This window comes from Chlamydotis macqueenii, chromosome 17 (genome assembly GCF_036417535.1).
Source record: "Chlamydotis macqueenii isolate bChlMac1 chromosome 17, bChlMac1.mat, whole genome shotgun sequence".
Taxonomy (NCBI): domain Eukaryota; kingdom Metazoa; phylum Chordata; class Aves; order Otidiformes; family Otididae; genus Chlamydotis; species Chlamydotis macqueenii.
This window is the reverse complement of record NC_141572.1, coordinates 5,176,350-5,202,648: the sequence shown is the minus strand read 5'-3', so window position 1 is coordinate 5,202,648 and position 26,299 is coordinate 5,176,350. Positions and strand designations below refer to the sequence as shown.

Here is a 26,299-nt window from a genome sequence, read left to right as displayed (position 1 = left end):
GACACGACTAATCATAGACTGACTGTTAGAAGGTGAATGTTGGCAAAATTCATCTCAAAATTTTCTTTCGCTGGCCTATACTTAAAAGTGGTGGTAGCACACAAGTGGGTTTCTCACATATCTGTCATTTCTTCTGTGAAATTCTACCTGCTTCTGTATTGCTGGTTTGTACAAAAGCATTTCAGAGCATTTTTTAATTTGAAGGAAAATGGGCCTTTTCAAATGACTTCTAACTGAGCAACAGGAAAATTAATTCTAGCCAGAGGAACACCACCCATCATTCAGCACATGGTGCAAAATTCTGTTGCTCACAGAAGGAAAGTAATTTTTGTAATGAGTGAGAAAAAGACAGTTCTGACTTATTTTTATATATCATCCTAAAAAGATATAGAAGCAGGTTTCAGTTTTGAGTTCACACGTTTGAGTAACAATTTTGCAAGACAGACTTGCCAACTATTTTGTAATAATTTAAGAAAAGACCATTTATCTGTAGTGACTATTCACCTGGGATACCTAATCGGAGAAAATATAAAAGGAGTATGATGTACAGCTCTTTCTGTGAGAGTGTCTTACATTGGCCACAAAAAGAAACACTTCCAAAATCACAGTAAAAGCTACCCAGATTTTAAAAGACATGAAGACAGCTAAAAAACTAGAAAAGGATGCAATACAAGATGTAGTTCTAAGAAGAGACACTCATTCTGTGTTGGACATCCTATAACCTCTCTTCAGGCATCTCAAAAAGATAACTTTCTGAAAAATGATCCAAAGTTAGTTAATCAAAATAACATGCATTTGAGTTTTCAATACTGTATTCGGCTTCTTGGGAAATAGATGCGTTTTCATCATGATTTAATAATAAAAACTAGGGGAGCTTAGGGTTTCCTCATACAGCAGTAGAGTCTAGTAATCCTTCCTCAGAGAATGAAAAATGGACTGACTTGCATTGTCCAGTGGTAAGAACAGGACAAACAGGTTTAAGTAACAGAAAATTAAATTTTAGGCTTCCTTCATTTTGCAAGCTTGTCTATCCCATATGGCAGAAGGGAACAAATATAAGGGGTGAAATAGTCCCTGACCCTATACTTCAAACGCTTTACAAAAGTACCTACAAACTGCAATGTGGGAAAAAGTTAGAGCTGAGGGAAGAGATGTTAAAATGCTAGATTACCTTTAAGAATGTCTGATTTTTTAAAAAAAAGAAATAAATGTGCCTAAACTATACTCTGAGAGCAGCAGTCTCTTTACTTTGCAATTTCTCCCACATCAGTGATCAGGAAGTTCTGTCAGGGACCTTGCAATCTCTAACCCTGTATGTTACCTACCCAACCATGTTAAAATATTTAAGTCTAAGTGTAGGATAGTACTACATGCTCTTCTCTTAGTCTGCTATTTCTATTACAGATTTTTAAGGATGCTTTTACTCATTGGGAAGAGAAGTAGGAAGGGGCCAGCAATGTAATTTACGTGGTTCCTAATTGGAGTGGCATGATCATTTGCCTTTTGTTACTATGGAAATCACTGCACAGAGAAACTGTGCATGGGCGGCCAATTAAAATGTCAATAAAAGTAAATACATTTTAAGAGGTCATGTCCATGCATTATGCAATGAGCAAAAAAAAAAAAAGCTTATATTTGTATCATGCTAATTAAATTGACATGGTTATTGCAAATCATTTTATTTCACCTGTAGCTGTAATTAAGTGACACCACTTAATGAGAAGGAACCAGCGCCGATTAAACATGCTTCTGTAGTAAAGCTCCTCTGATAATGAAAGATGTTTCTGTTTACATCTCTCATCATTTCACATTCCCAAATGCCAATGTCTTACCAGTGAGATAAACATTGTCTTTTAAAATAAACCATTATGAACATTTGTAATTTTGGGCAGCCTTTCACCTAGCTTTTTAACAGCTGTTTTGCACACCGAAAAAAATAAAATTCATATAATCTATTTATTTTTATTATTATTTCTCCTAAAAATAGATTATTAAAAAGTGAAGTACCAAAATAATTAACACAAAAATTCAAGTTTAAATTGCCTTTCTAGTATGACTTAATCTGGACATACTAGGCCAAATTCTGTTCTCTTCATGGTGATTTTACTGGGATTATTCCACATTTAGAGCAGATTTAAGAATGAGTTTGGCCTCAAAACTTTCAAAAGAAGTTAATATAGTCAGAAATTCAGAACTATTTGTATTAAGTGCTTATATAGTATACAGAGAGAGACACTAACAAAACTCAACGTTTCTATTTCTTTCTACTCTGATTTCTTTGCTTTAAGCTACCGCCTTTCACCTGAACACAAAACACACGCCAAGTTTGTTTCAAGGTGCAGCAACAGCTTCTACTGACATCTCCTGCCGCTGTGTGGAAGTGTGATGGATGGCAGTAAGCTGACGTATAAATGAGGCTTCAAAGGATTTTGCCAGCATCAGCCACACCAACCATATGTCCCTAATTTGCATAGCCAAACTTGGCAGAATTCTTTTATTATGGTTCATTTTGTGGTCTCTACAGATCCCATAAATATTTTCCCACACAGAGAAGCCTTGCCACATTAATTATAACAGGATTGCTTTGCTAGGCAAATGGGAACACTGCCAGGATCTAATCATTTGGCACCTTGGTGCTTAATATTCAGGACAATTCAAATAAGAGATGTATCTGGAATGTCTACTGGATCTTTCAAGTGTGCCATCAAATTTGGATCTCAATTTTTTTTTTTTAATGCTTTCAAACTTGAAAGTGAATTCAGTGCTTTCAGAAAAGAAGGATAAATAGAAATGCTCTGAGCCAGGAACACCGTTGGCAGAGTCTGTGAAAACTCTTTCACCCATTTCTGTGAGAAAGATACTATTTTTATCCTGGGCTACTCTTGAAAAAAGACCATCCTTCAGGTTTACTGTGTAATGCAGTCTGAACAAGACTGAGAAAGAAGTCTGACAGATTTAAAATTATTATGGAAATCATCTTTCCCAAGCAAAATTTAGGTATGTCCCATTAGAAAACGCTCATTACAATACTTTATCCTCTTCATTATTGCTCTTAGAGGTAGCTCATAATCTCTTAATATCTTATGTTAGCAAGAATGAGTTTTCTAAAATCTGTCTTTAAGTTGAAAGGCTGAAAATCAATACTGACTTTTGAAAAAATGAAACTTATTATTTTTATGACATCAAGACTTATGTATCTGAGCTAAAGTGAATGAAGATGAGACTCATCTCTAAGGAACCCTAAAAGTGAATTCACTGTTAGGGAGAAAACTGATTTCCACCACTCAGGGTAATAAAAATCTCAAATACCACTGATAGTTGTGCCATTCTGGACTCTGAGAGCTCAGGAAACTTCAAGATCCGTAAAACCTAAGTCCAGCACTCACCGAGTTCAATACAGAAGACCAAACTCCATTTGACATGAGATCTGCACACAAACATTGCTTCCATGGCAGACTACTGAATCTTTCCGCTCCAGTTTAGCGCCAGCTGTGAGGAAATAGTTAAAGAATATATATGCTTCCTTCTGGGTAAAGCAGCCCAGGAGTGGCAGGGATTTTGATGTCAATGTGCGTCAAACACAAAATGTGCACATTTACTCTCTTATCAGTCACCCCAAATCATGGATATAGCCCTGTAAAAATAACAAAGACAAAATAAGATTTTAGCGTATACAGTGCACTGAGAGCCCCACTGCGGATGCACACCTTAACTTGATTAGGAGTCATTTAATATCTGCTTACAACAAGGCACTGTCAAAAGTCAGAACAGCAAGATTCAGTCACTTCATTACCAAAGGTGGGTAACCAATGTTCTTGCAAGAAAGACAGACGGTTGTCTTGACATTTGTCACTGGCACTACACGCTAATAAGCGTTTGCAACCATCCGTCTTCACAGGCAGATCTGTCTGCTGTCTGCAAATCACAAAACAAACTGGCAAGTAGCCAGAGCCTCTGCTTTTTCTCTCCCTTTTTTTCTGGGCCAGAGAAAGGAAACAATACCAAGACAACCTTGGCAGTTCTCCCTGTGATTGTCACTACTATCTTGTTTCAGCCATTGAAAGTATTGCAACGTATAAACAAATGCAAGAAGAGCATCTGTATAGAGGGAAAGGCAAATGCTTTGACCCATAAGCCCTATTCTTGACCTAAATCCAGTCCCAAGCACTTAACAGCATGTAGACAGAGGATCGAAAAGTGGTATCTGACGAACAGGTATGAACCTTTTATGTACTCATATTGAGAGTCTGCTTTTGGTGCTTCTAAAATGTATATATACACATATATGTATTTGGACACATTTATTTCAGTAAGCACCAACATAAAAAAATACAGATCAGGAGACTGAAACCATTCTACTGCAGGTTAGAGGCTGTAATTCCAGCTATGAGCTTGCCCATCTTTTTGCACCAAGGCTGTGAAAGGTTTGTATCAATTCTGTTGGCTGTAATCCATTGATGACAGTCACAATTGGTGTTTTAAATGCACTTAACTTGATGAGGTCTCAGCAGATTGTTTGCGTTTCCAGCTAACATATACTTAGGAAGAGTGGAGTACAAGCCTGGCCAGCTCTCAGATTCTTTTCGTGATTCCGACTCTCTCACACTGAAGGTGAAGAAGCTCCCACAGACATCAATGGAAGCTCTGTGTCTGTGTGAGAGGAGTGTGTCATATGTTTATTTAAAAATAAACAAAGTTAACTGAATCAAAGAGAGCGGTGGGTGTTCAGCATCAGTATTTGGAAAAAAAACCCGAGTTTTACTCCAGCCCGGGGAAGGCACTGGAATCAGAATGGTACAGTGAATAGAGCCTGATTTTACTTTATCCTACCCCATCTTCAAATTTCAACCTTGCTAGTTGATATTTTTTGGAATCCACAGCCAGAGAGGATTCCTGAGTTACTTCTACCCAAATGTTTTCTGTAATAGTCAACCAGTTTTAACAATGACTTTCAATAGCTACAAACCTCAGGTGGTTTCAGGCCCACCGCACCCCACAGAAAGTTTTTACAGTACAGCCCATCACCAGTGCCCTCCTCCTGCAGACCTTTGCACATACGGCATAACCACTGAAGAAAGTTTATTTTATTCACTCTGTTCCTCTTTCTAAAAAAAAAAAAAAAAAAGCAATAACAACATTAATAATCCCATTTTAAGCTTAAAATACAGCCAATAGGAGAAAATGAAAAATTAAGTACTAAAGGCAGGAGTTTGAAGTCACACGGCTGAAACTAATAGAAACTGTATTTATGTAAGTATGCGTATTTAAGTGTTTCAGGTTTAGAATAAGATCCTCTTTGCCAAAATGTGTCAGCTATATTTGCAGTCTCCATGGGAAATGTTATAAAGAATCAAAAGCAAACAAATTTTCCTTTCATATAAACTTGAGCCATATGTTTTAGACATACATATGTTTCCCTTTGAATCCTTGTCTCTTTTTGACGGTGCTACATACTTTTCCCCCTTTAAGAGCAAATACTTTGGTGTTACAGCAATACTTTCCCAGAATTCTACCATGAGGGCCTCCTTGGTTTCTGAAGCCAAGGCTCAGAAGTCATCTTCACTCCCTGCAGAGTGCTTCTCCAGGATGCCCCAAACACTTTCTATAGCTCTGCACAGAAATTTAGCTATTGCACTATCATCATAGCAATAGGGGGAAAAAAATTCTCACTTACATGCAACTCAGGACAGAGGGAAACAGGATTCACTTCTGAATTATCTATGACCCCTTGCACTTTTCTCTCTTCTTGTATGCGGATGCATTTTTTTTTCCTCTTGTTCCCAAGCTCTTTGTGTGGAATTAGCTCTAGCTTTCCTCCTTTAGCTAGATAAGAACTTTTTTTTTTCTTTTAAGAAAAGAAATGATTCCATGATTCTATATCTGGAAAAAAAAAAAATCTGTCTCACTTTAGCTTGTGTTCAACAACTTCCTTGTTATTTTAGAAATGAGGCCCAGCCAAATTAACACACTGGGCAACATACTGGATTGTCCAGCAGGACTGAACACAAGACCTCCGAATCCAGAAGTAAAAATTACAATTGCAAGTAAAAGGGCCTTAACCTTTTGCTTGTCAGCAACAGTGAATTTAGACTTCACGGTAAGGCCCACCCACCACAGGGAGATAAAAGCTCACTCCATTGCACTCCAGAACTGTAATCACTTATTCCATGTATTTTCTGCTAATATATTTATGGGCTTCCACCAATGTACAACTAACAACGAAGTTACGGCAGTGCTTTCCCTAGCTTAGTTCTGTATCAGATCTCTCTTGCTTCTGGTCAGCCTCATTCTTTGTACTTCTGCCCTCCTCAGCCCTCCTGCATGAACAACTCCACGTGGAGTCTGGCACTTCAGAAGTCACTTCTCTTTCTGGACATGTCTTGGTTTAATTATCTGGTTTTAACAGTAGGACTAATTGCCGAAATAGGAAACTGCGATAATCAGGAGTTGGACTGTGGAGTTACAGGCTCCTAGTCCTTAGCATGAGTACTCAATCAGGTCATTTGACCTAATCAGGTCAAAGTGAAGCTTTGACATAGATTTAAATTGCCACAGGATCAGATTTTGATCAATTGAGATCTGTGCCATTAACTGTAATCTTTATACAGCACTTACATGCATCAGTAGCTGAATTTTAGGGTACTATCACAACACCTCAAAAAATCTTGGGTCAGAAATGGGTGCGGCCATTGGTCTGAAATAAGTAATCCCTACTAATACTTACAGTAGGAATTTATCACCGATCACAACAGGACTGACACAGAACATTTGATGAAACTGATTTTTACAAAGAACAAAGATGGTTACATTTAATGAAAAGCAAAATTTTTCTCCTCCATCTCCAACACTTTATCTGTTTAGAGTTTTGTCAATGTGGAAAGCTCACACCTGGCAATTTCACTGTTTGTAAAATGAACACACAATGTGAAAAATATTTCTGGATTAAACCCCCTGTTATAGCAGGCGTTTCAACAAAGTTCAGAAGAAAGCATGTCCCAATAAGGGGAACCAGAACACTGCAAATTACAAATGCATCATAAAAACAAAGGACTGTTTGTATTAATAAAAAAGTTGTAACACAGCAAAAAAGGTCCCAGTCAGGATCCAAGTCCATCGTACCTGACACCATACAAACACATCTCCAGACATTTTTCTCCTGACACTGTTCTCCTGGATAACGTGCATGGAAAGAAAAGATACTAGTTAGTCTGCTTTGCAGGGTGAAACAGCTCTCAGGAGAATTTCACCTTGCGAAACAAATGAGTGTGGATATCTAAAATCAGTTACACGCCATCTAAAAGCTAAGGTTGTTTAATTTCTTGCACTGGCCAGAGGCTGTAAGAGAAATCTACCTTGCACTTATACTGCTCTTTAGTTTCTTCTCACTTTCCCCTCTTCCATCGATTTATATCTATAAATTCATATATACACACACACAGAGGACAAATTTCTCCCTCATTCAATCATTGCACAAGGACCCAGCAAACACCTCTGAGATTGGTGAATGCATAAGCAATATCCAGAAGACCACAGCCAAGGAAGAAATCACACTTCGCCCTCTTCCCTTCCATCTCTGCAGATCCTAGTGGGGTCACTCGGAGCAACAGAAACCCCTGGTACCATCAAGATGCAGACTGGCTAGCTGAACACTTGCCTTCCCATCTATTTACTCTGTAATATTGGAGTGTTCCTTGGGAATGACAATACTGTCTGCATGCAGGACAGCCAAGACGCCCATCAGACAGGTTTTAAATATGAACACTGGCCCTGGAAGAAGTGAACATCAGCTTGTCTTAACTCTGCTCCATCTGTCCTTTGCTTGTACATTCTTACTTGGGGCTCAACACTTGTTAAAGTATTTTATACCTAAGCTATACCTAACACAATATATAAAATATTACAATTAAATTTATATATTTCCTGTATATTATAATCATATTGTATACAGAAATATATTAACATATCTTAACAGTCTTGTTGGCCAGTCATATACTCTTTGGCTCTAATGAATTTTAATTTGATAAGCAAATAAAACCAGAAAAGCCCAAGGAAACCTCACTGACAAATGTGCCTGTTCACACGGCTTTCACTGGCTGAGTTCAGAATGACAAATGAAAGATTTCAGATCCATTTTTTATTTTCAATAAAAATCTTGTTTAACACTGTCATGAATATTCATGGTTTTGGCACAGCTCCAGATTAAACAAGAGGAGCCAAATCAAACAAGAAAACAGCAGTCCACTTGGCTCTACAAAAGGATGCATTGGAGTTTGCGTGCTGAAGCATGCACCTAAAAAAGGTACAAATCAAACTTTGCTGTGACTGTGCTCAAAGGGAAATAAATTCCCCTGACACCAAGAGCAATCTTAGTATGCAAAATTAACAATGCTGGGCAGTAGTCACCAAAGTCCACTGGCATCAGTTATGTGTCTCATATTTACAGCACAGGAGTGCAAAGGTTGAGGAGCTGCTGGTTTGCAGCTGCCGCCCGTGGTGGCAGAGATGACCCAAAGCAGCAGCTTCTGCAGGTCCTTTGGCTAAACAGGTGCTTGCCTCCAGCAGTGCTGCAGAACAGTCTGAGAGGTGCAGCCTGCAGACCTCCAACTCCTCCCCCATTGCAGAGGGGACAGGGTTATACATTGCGCTTTCTCAGAGGCGATCTAGCAGCTGTCTGTGGTGGCCTTAACCAGTACATGCATTTAGGTAGGTCAAGGACTGGATTTGCAACTAAAGCTTGTAAAACAATACGAGAGAGAAAACTACGCCTAGCACAATTTTTTTTTTCTCTTAAGTCTTTGTATACTTGCACAGAAGAGTCACAGCCCTTCTCAGAAGGATCACCAGGTCTGCTGTGAGCGGGTGCAGTGGCACAGTCTATATGCTGAGGGACCTGAGAGACACAGAGGGACCAAGTGAGTGACAAAAGACTGCAGTCTCATCTCGTGGCTGTGGGGATGGTACCTCACTGTGACCTACTGCTTTAACCACTTAGTACCACTTGCACCAAGGGAGTGTACTTTTATATATATTTATGTAATAAACACATACTACAGTTCATTACGATAAAGAATAAGAGAGAACTTGTCCAGAAGATTATTTTGGAGAAGTCAGAGTCACTCTCACCATTATTATTTTCAAGCCTCATCACACAGAAATTTAATATACAAACACTGGAACTGTGATAACATTCTGTCCCTTCTCATCAGATGCTGGAAAGGTATGATTACGATTCCTGTGTAAGACAGGCCAGGCAGTATCATATCAAATCCAAGTCTCACATTGTGTTTAATCAGACAAGAGAAATTACAGCTCCAATCTCCATATTTCTCTCTCCAGTAACAATGGAAGGAGCAGAAGGTGCAGATAGAGCAAAAACTGAATAGGTTGCTTAAAGGGAAAGAAAAAAAAAAGACTTAGTCAAACAGTTGGGTGTTCAAGCAATATAAATCTCAAGTTCTAGCACAACCAACACTTACTCATTTACATAAGTTTACTCATATCAGAATATAAAATATAATTTAAATGATTCCATCAGGATCTGCACAAGAGGCATGCTAAAAGTTAAAACTAAGAATTAAGGTTCAACTTAAGAAAAGCTGAATGTATCATCCTGTCTCTCCAGAGTGTGTAAAAAAGCATACACTTTACAGCTGCTGTCTCCCAGTATCTGCTCCACATCAGACAGTTACACTTCCGCAATGACATCATACTTGTGCCAATGAGAAAATCTGGTCTAAATATATTTCACAGCAGGGTAGCAGTCCCAGCAAACGTTGTTCAGGGACTGGCGATAAGTCTGTCTCAAGCACGCACAATAGGTGGTCAGTGAGGCCATTTGCTAGGTTTGAGAGGGGTCCGAAGGCAGCGGTGCACGCTCTTTGCTGGGGTAGCAGTGCAAAAGCAGCCTTATGCATGCACATACCCACAAACTTGATGGAGGAAGAGGATGAGTGGTCTTTTGCCCAATCACTAATTAATGGAGTAATATGGATTGACTGTGACAAGGAGGAAACGGGATACTGTAGTGGAAAGAATAATGCAGAAACACTAAGAACAGGAAATTTCATGGTGATGAAGAGGTGTGCCTGGAGCTTTGAGTCAGCCCCACTCACTTGAGCTGGGCATCTCTATCCCATATTATACAGGTTTCCTTGTTCTGATCTCATGTCTCTAAAGCATTTGAAATCAGCATGAAGATACAGCATTCCGAAATTCCTTCCCATCTGATAAGTATGAGTATGCAAGGCTCTTTACTCAGATGAGCAATCTGTACTCACAGAACCTGCCCCGAAGTTGTTACAACTGTCCACATCAATCTGCCTTAGTGATACAAGGATCTCCGGACTCAAACATTGCAGAGTCACTTTTAATCACAGGTGACAATTAAGATGTTTAGACCATTAAAAAAAAATTAAAAAACCAAGTCATACTGTTATTAAGAATCAGCCAGGGACACTCATTTGGAATCTTACAAGAAACACTTCTTTAAGGAAGATTTAAGGCTTAAGTAACACACTAGAAAGATGTAAGAAGCATAAATGGCCAGATATAAGAATTCCCTACCACAATCAGTCCAGATTCCAATTTTCTCCAAAATACCTGTCTGGAATGAATTCCAACAGAAGGCTCTTTTCTGCTCTGACTGATGAAGCTCTAAAATGGAACAGAGAATAGTTTGCCCCCTTTTTTTTTTTTTCCAGAGCGTAAGAAAACGCTCAGAATGAGTTAAACTCAAGTTGTGTTTCTTTGTTTTCTTTCCTTTTTATATTTATGAAAAAGAGAAATAAAAGACAAAAACAGTCACCCATTGAACAAATGCTTGAGAACATTTATATTTCAGAGAGGCAAAGTGTGATTTTTTAAATGACTGATTTATTTTCATATGTTTGTAAAGACTCAATTACTGCATTCCTCTTGCATTTTCCCCCTTTTTCCTGTTTCTGACTCTGAATCAATTAAGTGTTTGGCGAAAAGGCAAACCATAGAGCCAATGTAACTAGCCCAGGGGACCCCTTGAGCACCATTTAAACAATTATCAAAGTAACATTCCTTATCCATTGAGACTTCTTTTGAGCAGAGAAGGACGCACGGATGTTCACTCGCTCTTGCCATGAATCTGTTAAATTTCCTCCTTGAATAGCTAAGACTTCAATAAAAAGACATAATAGAAATGAACAGGAGTGGGATATGTGGCGGCGGATATAATTATGCAACACAAGGACAATCACTGCCTTTCTGAACAATCAGAGCTTCCTAGAACAAGAAGTTCTTGACCATTTCCCATTCCCAGGGATCGCTCTTACATCCAGCCGAGATCTAGCCATGACTCACTCCATTTAGCACTATGAGAACAAGAGAGTTGTTGTGGCTCTTTCAATTGAGCCCTCTTACCCAATATGCCTACTGTAAAATGTTAGGCAAGGCCCTAAAAATGACACCTTCTGGTATTAGCTTTACTAACATGGAAGAAAGGAGTACTACTGCCAAACCAGAACGATCAGTAGTGTTTAAAACCTAGCTAACTGTATGATTAGTTTACTTTAACCACAGAAGTAAGAAAGTATCACCTGATTTGCATCAAACGGGTAAGCAATTAGACTCCTTCCAACAATATTCGTTACAGTACATAGCAGTACATAGCACATTCCCATCTGCAGGATTAAACATTTCATAAAGCATGATTTTGATTTTAAAAGTGACTGCACACATTTAACTTTGGCCACAGCACATCCAGCTAAGTGCATGAATAGTCTTTTTGCAGAACTGGGGCTTACAACTTCAGTTCTGCAAACACTTCTATCCATGAACAGCATTTTTAATGTCATCACTCCCAATACAATCGCCTATCAGATTAAATTGTGCTCGATTTTAGTGCAAGGTGGTACAGAGTCTTTCCCTCATGGGAAATCCCTATAACAGTTAACAGAGATGAACCTAAGAGGGCTGTAAAGAGGTTTAATGAGGTTCCATCTGAATCACTCTAAAAGCATATAGAATATAATACAGAACATGCAAGCCTCTTCTCGTAGATAAAAATTAGATTTTTTTTCATTCTAAACCAAAATGATAATTGCTACATCTATCAGACAATTGTGATAGGAAGCAGAGAACCCTACCTAGAAAACATTTGCAGCAAGAATTTTTCCAACAGCATTTTTCCTTCCAAGAGCAGCACAGACCTAACAGCTCTCCCCAGTGGGGTGGCACAGGGGCTGCTGGGTGTCAGGGCTCAAAGCAAATCATCTCCCCTGCTGCGAGGAAGGAACTGTAACACTTCGCTCTGCATGTGCATCACTCCACACAGGTTTTGAGGAACCACAATCTGAAGGGAATTGGGTAGCAGAGCCTTGCAGGCAGAACTGGGGCTACCAGTTTCACACAGCTTTTCATAAGACATTTGGGTTTTTTTAAGGCAACAAAATAGAAGTACTAACAGAGGAAGAAAACTGCTACTCCCATCATCAGCGTTCAGAAGGATGATAGGAGGGATTTTGAAAAACTGCCAAAAATTCATGGGATCAATTCAACTTCAAAACGGAGCTGTATGAGAGCAAACCCAAAGTTAGCACGCCTCATCTGCTATTAGAACCCATTTCCCTTCAGCACTCACCAACACACAGTCAGGGACTGTTTCTGCCCTGAAGTATCTGAAATCTAATTAAACATGGGTAGGGGTAGAGTTGAAGTAGCTAACAAAATTATGTACGTGTTGAAAGGCGAAACCAGTTACATACCAGGGCACTAGACTTTTTATTGCTCTCTACCACTACAATCAGGAGATATTTGCACAGCTATGGCATGCATTAGGTGTACAAGATGACTAAAAAGAACACATTACAGTAGATTTTATGTCAATGTTTACTTCGAGTAAGAAATAGAAACAGCTGTTACCATAGCAATGGACAAAGCACCCATCACCTGAGATGCTATGAAAATTAAAGAACGCAAACTATAGATGACAGCACAGGCATATTTTAACATGAAGAGAGAGGAGGTATATTAATTTCTGAACAACTATTCAGAATTCCTTTAAAGATCTTTCAGAAAAATATTAATATTAACCAGCTGTCACTATCTATAAGCGGCTGATAAAAATCAATCTTTGCTCTACTATGTCAATATTTCTGCCCAGCATTAATTACAATAACATTGTCTCTGACAGATAAGAGAAAAATTCTTAAGCAGTACCCTGGAATCTTAGAAAGGGGAGATTACACATCATCTTCACACATTTCTGTCCAGGCTAGATTGTCACTTGCAATATCCTTTCTAGGGCTTTCAATACCTTGATTTAAGATACTAACACCTCACCATGAAAGTCACAGGGGAATTGCTTTGAAGCTAAATGTCACCTAGCTCAGACCCCTAATGGACCTAAGCCGAAAGGCTGCTGTTACTTCCCTTTACTTCTGCCGCGAAGCTGAGCTTGTTAGTCTGGAGTCACCGCTTTCACGTGTCACCACAAGCACAGCAGTGCCCACCAGTAAATCAAAGTCCAGTGTCAAGGATCCAAGGTCACCTACTTGAATGCTGCTGCGATGTTACCTGCAAGGTTGTGCGACCCTCCTGACACTACAGCTGACTTGTGTAACACCGCCTGCTCTCTGTTCCTGTATTTGCCCTGAGCATCTGTGTTCAGATGAGCTCTGTCCTCTTCATAGTGTGAAGAATTTAAACAAATTAAAACTTTACACTATCCTTTCATCATCTGCTGTCTCAGAAAACAATATTACATGTAAGTGTACATTCTCCACTATCATTACCATCATGCAAACAATAGCAACTAAGTACATAAAAAAAACCAAAAAGGTTTGGTCATTCCCTTCTGCTGGAAGACTGTAATCAGGCTGCTATGGATGAGAAAAGCAGAACCTGGAGCTAACATGTACTCTCATGAATGTCTCAGATACAGGGAGATAAAAAGCAGCCTGAAGCCTGTGAATATTCTCATTACATTTGACAGGACTAAATTCGGGTACATTCTTAAGTGACAAGCTCCTACTGTGGGTTGGTGTTTCCTTTCCATAGGAAGAACTCTCTATGCAATCAGGGTTTTTTCTAAGCTAGACATACCCTCAAGCAAAAAAATATTTTTGTTGCTACTAGTGGTATTTTTACAACCTGCTGAGACCAGGCACACCAAGTGACTCAGTAACTCCAGCAATTCCCATCACAGTGCCCAATTTTTTAAAAGCTATAGCAAAGCTCAGAGTCCTGAGCTGCCATGCAATCCATAACAAAATGTAGTTACCTCAAAATACAATCCAATGTCCAATATGCCAAACAAGGAGCCCCCCTAGGCTGGCCAGCAACATCTGTTCCTTAATGATCACCTATAGGGCTGAACTGCCTTCCCCAGCACTCACCGGGCAAGGGAAAGACGAGGGATGGCTTTATGGTCTAGTAGGTCAGGAATTCCTTTATCTGCAAAGCCAAGTTGTGATTCATGATCCACAACTACTTGTGTGCTCTGTGTAATGACTAATCGGGGAGGTTGAGGAATCCAGCTCTAGACTTCGGTGTGTAAGTACCACATATTCCCTTTAATGAGCCTGTCTCTTTTGTACAAAGATCTCAGTCTCACAGCACTTTAGAAATCAAGGCTGAATTTACATCTTAGAGCCACAGCTTGTAAGAAAAAGCAAATCTTTTCAAGCAGCCTGACAGCTGATAATGCAGAGGGCTATGTCTGAAATGCTTCCTTCCCATTTTTCTTTTTTTTTTTTTTTTTTTCCCCCAAGATATGCGGTATTTCTCAAGTCCTCTTTTCTCTAGTCTTGCTGATCTAAGCAGCAATATGAAAACCTAAAATGATGTTGTTGGAGATGATTAGACTGTTAGTGCAAATTAACCCCCTGGCAGCTTTGCTAACAGAGACATTTTGTAACACACCAGGAACCAGACAAACAAACAAAAAAGATGCTGAATTTCTTTTTAACCCAGTCTCATCTAAACTATGAATTAATCAGCTCTTCTGTGCACTGAAAGTGCAATTTTATTTTCAAGACAGTACTACACACAACAGCACAAACCTCTCTGAAGAGGCAGCACAAACAGGGCAGGGTGTGATTTCAAGGAAGTACAGAGCACCCCAATGGGGTCCCCAAAGGAAACAGTGACAAAATTTGGAGCCAGATGCTCTATACCTTATAGGAAAGCTCAGCTCAGCTTTCCCTAGAAATTAACACTTAAGTGCAAAGCAGCACTTCTCATCACCCCCATGCCTTCTGTGGAAGTTTTAACTGGAAAGTGCCATAAGAACATATAAACAATTTAAGTTCTTTGTGTATGTGCTGTCAGAAGTGATGAGCAGTAGTTTGCCAAAACAGAAACTTCAATCAATCTGACAGTTTCTGTCTTAAATAATGAGCCCCACAAGCACCAAAAAAAAAAAAAAAAACCAAAAAAAAAAACCAACAAAAAAAAAACCAAAAAAACCCACCAGATTTTACAGTTCTACTGGGTCAGGTACCTACTCTAGGATTATTTCCTGTACTTCCACTCCATCCCAAATCCTTCCCCCTACAAGCCATAGGCTACAACTTGCTGATGTCCCTGCCAGTATCATTCCAGCAAGTCAGTACTGCTTTTACACAGCTTTAACAGATGCGCTAGGTTGTAAAGCACATACAGTTTTTCTCTGGGATACTCATTTCCATTCAGACCTACAGGCTTACACACTTTCTTGCTTACAGTGGCCTTGGAACCCAACAGCTTGTCAGATAATCACACTGAGGGTTCCCAGGAGATTCCCTAATGCACCAGATCACAGCCTTTTTCAGACAGCCAAAAAACATTATCTTAGTTCAAGTAAAATCCACTCCCAGTAGTATGAAATTTCCCTCCCTACTGCTGGTTTGGGAGGACTGGGGTTTATATAGTATGATCTTTTAACGAGCCACTATTGTTTCTAATTAGACAAGTAACCAAGGATTTAATTAACTGTTGTAACTTGAGTCACACAAGTGGCTAACAGTCTAACCAGAAATTAAGTAGAGGTGCCTTATCTCATCTTTAAGCAGCCTTGCACATGCACAGGTTTTTGGAAAGGTCAAGCAGAGCAGAAGCCAGCAGGAGACACCCTGTACCTCTGAGCGGCGTCTCAAAACAGAAGGAAAAGGGCACTGGAGTGCGTTTAGCAACACATGCTGTAGCATATTTGGAAAAGCAGCCAGGAATGACTTCACCAATTTGCTGAGACTAAAGGGGATGGGAAGGGAAACTACTGACAAGAGGGGATTTTAACAAGATGCCTCAATATAAAGTTTCAGATGTGCACGTGCATTTGCCAAAACTTAACCAAAACCTGCAGCTCCAACACTTGAAGCAGCATTAATAGCTAGTAACTCTCCAGCTCACTGCTGATGCCATAGTTTTGTTCTCTTCCATTTATGATCTCCCCCTACAATGGCCCCTAGCAATTCCTTCTAATTTTCCGATCAACATACTAGGGAAAGTTTTCAAACATACAAGCCTGAAGTACAAAAGTCCAGAAGTGTTTTACAGTTGAGTTATATAAAGACTATATAAACTATGTATCTATTTCAAATTTGTCTATATTCATCTGATTTGATTTCATGTCAGTCTGCACCTAGAAAAATGTAGGTGTTTTCTGTCACATAACCATGAAGATAACACGGAGATAGCCTTGGATTCGGCTCAAAGAGCCCACAGACTGCAGCTGAACAGGCACTGTGGAAATGCCTGCTTTCACGATACAAAGAACATTCCTCCAAGTATTACACTGCTGATTTAGTTAAGTCTTTAAGATTTCTGCATGATAGGAATTCCACTTCACAGGCAGCTGATCAGAGTGTTAAGGATAATGTTTTCAAACAGGAGGCTCTAACTTTTGATTCTCTGTGCCGAGGACGGACTTCAGCACCACTGAACATTACTGCTCAGCTCCGTATCAGGATCTAAGGTCTCCTCCTGGTTCACTGACTGCAAAGCCGTGCTGCAGCGACTCAGTCATGGTCAATCAGCAAACGACTTCCAAAGCAAGGAACAGAGACTCAATCTAACAACAAATCCACAGATTATTCTCAGTACTAAGGAGTACACTGCATTGGAGACATCAATAGAATTGCTCAGAAGGTTCCTCAAGCACCACATTTTTTCAAAGGCTTTTAAAGAGGGTCAGGGAAGGTGTCTGTTTTCTCTTTTCTCAATAGCTTCAATTTCAAGTGAATAATCAGTTCCTTTTTAAACTTTACCAAACCTGACTCATTGCTATGACAGACTCAAGTGAGCTCTTCCCCTCTTCACTTGTTCTGGTGAGAAGCACCTTTTCCTCAATCTCTGTTTAAAGGACATCCTCACCAGCTTAGCATTTTTGAGAATGACTCATTTGTTTGGAGGACCCAGCTGCCCCTGGTATGACACTGATGTCCATGAAAAGCGCCTGCTAAGGGCTAATGAAATTAAACTAACTGGAGTGTGATACCACTCTCTCAGAATTAACACGTTCTCTTCTCTGAAGTAGTTTTTTTTTTTTTTTTTTTTTACATCACAAATGCTTTTTAAAGTTATATTAGGAAATATTTACCATTTTACTGTTAGTCTGTCATACTCTCTAATTGACAATTAGGAGTACTCCAGCAGACTACGTCCCCAGTGCTTATGAAGCAGAATATAAACAATGACAGGACACAATTGCTATGATTTTTTTAACCAAAGTATTTACTTTGGAGAAATTTTATCAAAGCACTTGCAAGGTGCTATTACACTTCGTTACTTGCAAAAACCATAATTCCCACAGTGTAACAACTTTGTATGATTTACTGTCACTTGTGTTATGTAACACAGATGTCCTGTGGGGATCAGAGGCTGGCTACACTGAATGATGCACACAGAGCACAGCCCAGTCTCAACCCTGAATTGTGTATAACACAAACAAGCAATCTGAGAAGGTGAAGGTGTAAGCAAGGATAAAATGATATGCCTAAAATAACACAGTAAGTCCTGAACAGAAGCAGGAAGAGAATCCACGTCTCGATTTCCTAATTAGTGCACAGAGAATTAGTGCACCAGACCACTGCCTTTCTTACATTAACCTCCTGCACTGTAGATTTGTAGCTGAATTGTTACTAATCATTCAATAGAAGGGAAAAAAAAAAAAATCAACAGGAATTAAAGTTTCCAAGAGCTAAACATTAGACAATGAAATATAAAAACACTTCACCCGTGAAAGATACAAAACCCCTTCAAGCCATAATTCACAGTTCTGAACACTTTTGCAAACCATTTCTGACTTTACGGGTCCTACCAATACCACAAAATAACTTGGAAACCCCTTTAATCAGCTGGAAGACTGAGGAAGAGTTTCTGAAGTTTTGGGAAAAGCTTCAGAAACTTCCAGTTTCTTTGAACCCTGATTAAAGGTTCATAAGCAAACTTTTTATTTTCCAGTCTTGGTGAGAACAAACAGCAGTTTGCTACCCAGAGTGCCCAACATGCATTCTTGTCTATACAGTGTAAAAATTAGCCACTTAGTTTTATCTATGCCTCAGAATACAAGATGCATGTCTAAAGAGAAGGTATAGGGCACTATAAAAGGAAATCTAGCTTTCAGAGACTATATCTGTGGTTTTTTTTTTTTTACAGTTGTGCAATAGGTGAAAGTGTGGGTCTGAATTTTTTAAGACAAGATCTTCTTTTCAATTGCAAATTGAACATGAAATAATGAGACAAGAGAAGCAAATCTGAAGGCTTCAAACTCCTTTCACTTCAGATGTCAACTGAAATGCTTTTGTGCAGTGAAATAACTTTTAAATATTTGAGTAATGCAAAGCTGCATAGAAAATGAAAAATGTTTTGTTGCAATTCACATCTGGAGACACACATGTACACCCAGAAGAGCATCCCACCAAATCATTCTGTCTCTCTTCATTTCACTCTGAGCTACATTAATTTTAAAATATGAAGCAGTATAAAGAAGCACACTCTTCATTTCACAGTTGGAAATCAGCACTCCATTTATTGTGGAAAATAGGTACTTGGGATAATATGTCCCAAATTATGAGTTAACACAAAACATAGAGAGAACTCAGCTCTGGTTTTGTTCTTATATATTCTGGTTAACTTCAGCTTCAGTCAGTCACCACAATGTTGCTTGCATTTGCAGTGATGCTACAGCACTATAACATAAAAAATGATAAACCAACAATTAAGCACAGGTAAATTTCAGGGTACTAAAGGTTATTTCATCATAAGGTATGATTAAAATGTCAGTATCTAAAATTAAACAGTAATTGCTTGAAAATGTTATTACTTTTGTTTCTTTTCTATACAGCAGGTAGAACAGCGAGGGCAGTGCCAAGCATAGACACCTCCCCCGAGTGGTGTACTCCCTAGGGAGGCTCAAATAGGTCTTCCATGCAAAACAAGCACACTTGCTGCTGGAGATCCCCCTTTTCCATGACCAGTTCCTCCAAAATGGCTATTTATGGCCAGATCACAACTTAGTCTTCAAAATATTGAGATTTACAAGCAAGCAGTACATCGATGTTACGATCATAACTTCTTTTTCTAGCTATTGCTATTCTGTAGTCCTACTTTCTGTGCATCTTCCTCTAGGTCTTAGCGGTTCTCAATAGTACCTAACAGCACTGCTGTCAATACTCATTAGGAACTGACATATAAAGCTGCCTCAGCTGATGGGTTTAATAGCTTTCCTCACTGCGTTTATCCTTTATCCTTCTTCCAATCTGTAGATTTATTATTGCTACTAATTATCCATTGTCTTGGGTTGATTTGTTTGCTGGTCAAAGGTAATTCAGTAACACTGTTTACAACCTACATCTCTTCAGGTGCAATGAGCTGCACTGCAAAATCTGTAATAAGAAGCCTGAGGGGGAAAAAAAAAAGTGCCACTGTTTTTCACCTCTTTTCTCTAATCAGGACAGATAACAACTTCATCCCCTTTCTCTTTACTTATCCTGCTCAGTGCGTCCTGTAAATTGGGTTATCTGGTGGCTCAGCACCTTCTAGAGTGAGTTAGAGATTAGCTGCTGCCCAGCAGAGTAACATAAACCACTTAGCACTCCTGCACCTTTTGCTTTGGCCCTGTGCTGTACAGTGCTCTGCCAGATCAAATGTGGCATGTCACGCCATGAAAAGCAGATGGAAGGATCCTTTAATGGTGTAGTAGCTGGAGAAGTATTTAGAGCTACAGAACAAACACAGCGATGCACGCAGACCGACCTTTACAAAGCTGCCTAACGCACTCAGCTCACCAGCTCCCCAGTACTACAAATAGAAATGAAGTGCCCAGTTTCCTAATTACTTTCAAAATATCTCAGCACTCACATGCAGCTACATGTTACTTTTTTAAAGTTAACCTCACAAGAACAGCAGATTTTCAGTACAGTTATTGCTTTTCCCCTTATTTGTAGCCTGGTGGGTGTGAGGGCAGTTCATAAAAGCATTCAAGAACAGGGTCTTGTCCTAAGGATTTTGCTTTCTAATCCTTACAGACAATACATCCAAAATGATGGCTCAGATGAGAAAAGCTTATGTACACAGCAATTGGTGAAGCAACAATCAATCCTGGTAGCTCTGCTGAAGCCAGAGGTGTTAATTTATAACAGCTCTGGGAGGTATACAGGAGACCTAAATGATCTTAATTTTAAATATTGCTGGGTTTTACTTTTCTGCCCTATACTGATGCTTCTTTCCTTCTGTTCATAGTTTACCCAAGCACTAGAGGTAACAGTAATTTTCCTTACTGGGCAGACAGCACTGAGTGCAATTCATCTCTTCTGGGAGCTCAGAAATCCTTCCCAATGGTAGGAATGCAGTGCAATATTTTCTCCCCCTTTCTGTATTTCATCAGCTCTTTTATCAAGATTTTTCCCATTCATAATACTGTTGATAATCTATGACAAACCTGAAACCCCTTCCATCAGAGAAAGTAAAAGTATTTTTGGAACAAGACTGAAACAGGTTTCCCACTCCTGAGAGGGATGCTGACCAACTGTTTGCATTTTCTATGTTGCACATAGAAAATGCCTGTAAAGACTTACCAGAGGTGACACAGCAGGACAGGAACAGGCCTGTGAACAGAACCTATATCCTATAACCTATCAGTACTGTCTGAACTGCTTTCATAACAGCCCTGTGCTGACTAGATGCAAGAAAGGAAGGACTCTTTATTTAGACAGTGCTCCTACTGCGTTAATGTACTACCACGCATAATTCGCTTCACTTCCTGTCATATCAGTCATTTTCTTCGACTTCACTGGTGTTCTTGGGCTGATAAATTCATTGATACAGTAATAGGATTCTGAATTAAGACACAATTTAAGAACACAGTTTCAGTCGCAGTGATTTGTGGATATGAGGTCATTTAGACCAGCCTACTTTCCTTTCGCCAGAGAAGATTTGTAGTTATTATTCCCCCCTCCCTAAAGCAATGATCACATGCTGTTTGCTTCAGCACTGGATGTTGCAATACCTCAATGAATAATATACAAGAAGCAGAAAATAAACAAACACACCATGCCTGGGGATAACGTGTGGTATGTTTTTTCTTTAGGATGATTAAATGTGAATGCATGTCATGGGATGTAGGGATTGCTCTGCTGGGAACCCATGAGGATGAGCGCATACAACCCTCTATCCAACCAGGCAAATGGCCACAGAAAAGGTTAAAGGAGCCCCTAGGCAGACCCAGCGTATGCACTGCCTGCTCCCTCGCTGCTGTATTCACTTGGCTTTTTTTCCTGCAAGGTACAGGCACGTCAGATTCCTGGGTCAAATTCCATACTCTTTCACACCTGCAAAGTTTCACTGAAGACAACAGATTTCCACCACAGAACCAGGAAGCTTAATTTGGCTTTGCCAGCCTTCCACCAGCCACTCTGCCATTAAAACCACAAACGAAACCCTCACAGTCAACAGAACAGGCCATACAGTTCATGACTGGTGAGATGGTCCCACATGACTTTTGCCAGTGGGTATCAGCTGTCCCTTCCTATTGCAGTGTCAGGAAAACAGTGACTTTTTTTTTTTTTACCCTCCTGTAGACCTTAAACAAAGCTTCCATCTGATGCCTTAGCAATTCCACAGATCAGCATCTTTGGTAGATACAAAAGACTAACATGCAAGTCAAAATTTTCAAAATCAAGACTGCTTTGGAGTATCTCATATTGATTTTCTTGCCTTCGGTGGGAGAGAGAAGGCAGCACACTGAACAGTGCTAATTTTTAGAACGTGAATCAGCCCTATACTACATCTCAAAATAATTACTACCTGCCCATCCCCACTGGAAACAAGGAAAAGCCCTTTGTGGGGGAGGGGGGGGGGGGGTGGAATCTTGGTCTCTTCAGCCTCCTGTGTTCTTGTGCCTGGTTCAAAACAAATTTTAAGCAAAAACACAAATCCCGTTTTCACCAAAAGGGTGTTTCAACAACAGAACACGGCATGAGCTCTGCACTTGTGATGACATAGAACAACCAATATACCAACAATTGTCAGACTATTTACTTCAAATAAATCAGCCTTCTGTTCTCAAAACCAAAGCCAATCCATTTTGTCCATAACAGTAAGTCACACAGGCAACTACTGACGTCCTACATTATCACTTCTATCTGTTGCAGCATGCAAATTATATCCTTGCCTATGCATTCAGATTCATTTCTGAGCAAAGAAATACATCACCAGATTTCTACAAGCTTGTTTATCTTCAACTCACTTTTCAGGAAAATAAAGATTGTGACATAGACCTTCAAAGGGTGATCCCCTCTCCCATCCACCCAGCGAACACCCAGCTCATTGCCTTGGGATTTCTTCTTTCACCACAGCTATGCTTGTTATGTGGAAAAGTATTCTGTTTCTACTACTTTGTGAAAAAGGATTTTCAATAAAAGATAAGCAACGAGGTCAGAAAACACTTCTATAACAGAGGTTTCACTCAGTAAACAGGTGTCTGGGAGATTATCTCACCAAGTTAACCAAAGCTGCAAACATCAGAACGATTCTGGGATGACTAAAATCCCCCTTTTTTAAAATAAAAGCCTTTTATCTGCCAAGCGACACTTCCTGTTCTAAAGGCTATTCTCCTCAGTAGTTGTCAACTATGTATTAATCTAATTCATATAAGCCTTAGAAATAAATACTTTCATGTACAGAATCTTTTGGGAAACTCTGATTCCCTAAGGCTTTAAAGAGCAATTGTTGCTTATCACCGTGGAAATTTCCCTTGAATTTAAAGCCTAGTAACAAGGAAAAAAGATACATCAAATATTTCAGTGATTAACAAGTTTCCCAGTCTTTGTCATCCTCAAAGGTTTTTCATCCGATCGGTAGGGAAACTGCTAAAGAAGAAAATAAAAGGAAAGCGATCTGACCCAGTAAGGCAGTTCTTGTGTTCCCAGCTCTTGTATTCGCCACTCCTGTCCAGAATAATGGCACTCATTTCTAACAGTCCCTTACAATCAACAGCAGTATCAAACACCTTAGGCCTTATTTTAAAGGGTACACATGTTGGCAAAGACAAATGCTACTTAACTGCAAGTAGATAGTTAAACCCCTCCCTAAAGAGCTCTCATAACAAAACCACTCTGTGTGGGAGAGGCAAAACACTGCCAGAGCACTTAAAGAAAAGCAGGTAATGGAAGTTTTGCTACGTTTAAACTCCATGTCTGTGCAATAAAAACCTGATTTTAAAAGCCCTGTAAAGCAGAGAACTTTTCCAGTGCCTCACTGTCTGTCATCGCACAGAAACAGCCCCACTAAAGCAGAGAATTGCAGTGTTCTGTAAGTTGTTGCATAGTGCGGGCATGTGACAAATAGCATGGCATACAAGTTAAAAGCCTCCTAGTGATGGAGGTTTCTGATCTTCTTCATAGCGTTCAAGGAGGAAAACAATGTATTTCAGTGACCAGGAGCAGCCTTCAACATGGATTAACTTCAAATTAGTTGAGATTTGTCCCATGTCCCCAACATCCTTGCATGCTACCACATTAGAAACATACAAGAACAACCTACTGTACCTGAGTATGAACTGATCCACCGTTGAATTGTTGGCAATTGTCACATAAACATTCACAACCTCTCCTTGTTTGACAGGCTTTGAGGGCAACCAGACAACAATATTACTATCCAGCCGTAACTCTGTTAGCTGAGAAGTCTCCTGGCCTCGATAGAGGCTAACAGATCCAATCCTCTGCAGGTGGGATATGGTTTCATCCATGCCATCTTTTCCTGGCCGGATAGCATTTCCCTTCCTTATATCCTCAGCCATACACTCCCCCTTCTCCTCTCCCGGTTGAATAGTATAGTAAAGCTCCACAGGGCTCCCTTCAAACTGATCCAGTGGCTTCTTACGGCCTGTGACAACCGTGGGGGGGTTAAACCAGCTTGGCAGGAGCTCCAGCTCTGCCACACACAACCCCAGATCCCCTTTCAGCCTGCAGCTGCCTCTGACTTCTCGTGTCTCTCGAAAGGCAAACACCCGCAGGCAGGGCAGCCGTTCTGTGGTGCTATAGTCATCCCAGTCCCTGCCCACGATGTAGAACAGGACCTGGACTTTGGGCTTGCTCGGGTAAATTTTGTTGCTCATTATGTAGGCTTGAAGTTTCCAGTTATAAGTAAACTTGTTGGCAGATCCAAAAAAGTTGGAAGTTAACATTAGGTCCTGGGGCACAACTTGTTCAACAGAAAAAGGTCCATAGCTGGCATTTAACACAGGTGATCTCTTGGCTTTATATGGGAAGAATGATTCCACCCTGGACCGCAAACTGGAATTTCTCATAAAGTCTTGGTTGGCTTCTTTGAGAAAGAAAGATGTCTCAGCACTGAAGATCCGATAGCTCACAGGAAGGTATGTTGGTAGTGAAGAAAATCTCTGATTATTGTCCAAGACCCCTCGACAGTCTGTCACTAGTAAAAGAAAAGGTGATGTGAGTTAGATCAAATCTGCTTATAGGTTCAAAGGGACATTTACTACAACTTTAGTTGTACCTGGTAAGTTCAGAACAAGCATTATTTCATGCAAAAAAAAATAATTTATAGTGTAGCTACATGCTTAGATTTAGCTATTTTTTTTTGTATTACATTCACAAAAGAAAAAAAAATGCAGGTTTAGTGCTACCTTGCATTTATCTGTGATAAATGTTTTGTCACACAGGTGATGTACAAAGGGTTGTCTGCAGCACGATCAATTATTCATACTCTTGGAGGAAGTAGAAGAGGAAGGTTCACATAATAGAAGCAATGCTTGTCCCAATAGTTATTTTACATGGCTAAACTGAATTGCAGCAGTACTTTGTTAATACACAGCAAATCTATAAAATACTCGTAGAATATTTTGACTGTCACCTGAAAGAGAAATAAATAGTTTACTTGTCACTCCTATGCAGTGTCTCACCTCCCTAACAAAACTTCAGGAAAACCTGCATAAGTTTGCACACACCAATTCTCTTAAGGACTGGCCGCAAATCAAAGTCAAAGCCTTTCAAAGGCAATTCTGTAAGTAAACAGAGTGTCTTTTAAACCACCCACGTGCTCGCCTTCCCCACTCTTTTTCTGGTCATACCATCCTCTTCTAAACTTTCCACCCACTTAGAAACTTCCCTCCTGTCTTTCCAATCTTTCTGCTCAGTTACAGCATGTGTAAGGCATTCGATACGTCAGTACTGTCCACTGAACCACAGCCCCCGAAGGACTGCTAATCACTATCCCTGCAGGAACACTGGCCAGGAGATCAAAGATCATTTCTGTTCTGCAGCCAAAGACAGAAACTGCTTTTCTCAGAACTGACACACACACCATTTCACTCCTCTCTTCCTCCGTCAAGAAGCCTTGCTCTTCTATTACTGTTTCTAGCACTATGGTCTACACCTCTATAATTTAATATTGACAGTAGCTCCGGTTTCTAAGTTATTTAAATGCAGATGCACATCGCAGCCTAGAAATACTTCAACAAGTACTAATATACAAGATGCACACAGAGAGAAATTGGTACATATTGGCCGATTTTAAGTTTCAGCTGAATATCAGATCCTTTTTGACCTATATGTTGTTTTCCTGTTATAAAGATTAACAACACATAGTGTTGAAAGGTAACATTTATTACCTCAATTAGTGTAGATAACAATGAAGAACAGTTAAAATACACGTGGATTACAAAATACTAGTGACAATCCCTTTAACTGATACTGAAGCTATTGACTATAGGTACAAAAGGTAAATGAACGGTGATGCGTCTAGTGTTAGACTGTCTTTAGTATTTAAAAACAGACCTTGCCCTCAGATATTTATCACTTCCAGTGTCCTTGGGGAATCCCATCAGAGT

The 26,299-nt window shown here is 39.7% G+C and overlaps 1 protein-coding gene across 1 annotated transcript in view; it reads right to left on the bottom strand.

The window, feature by feature from the left end:
• The window catches only part of TMEM132C (transmembrane protein 132C), a 208,191-nt gene that overhangs the window by 121,213 nt on the left and 60,679 nt on the right, over positions 1-26,299 (bottom strand). The window contains exon 2 of the mRNA XM_086761403.1: positions 23,997-24,885. Within this exon, the coding sequence (XP_086617529.1) occupies positions 23,997-24,885 (889 nt within the window). The remainder of the gene's footprint in view (positions 1-23,996; positions 24,886-26,299) is intronic.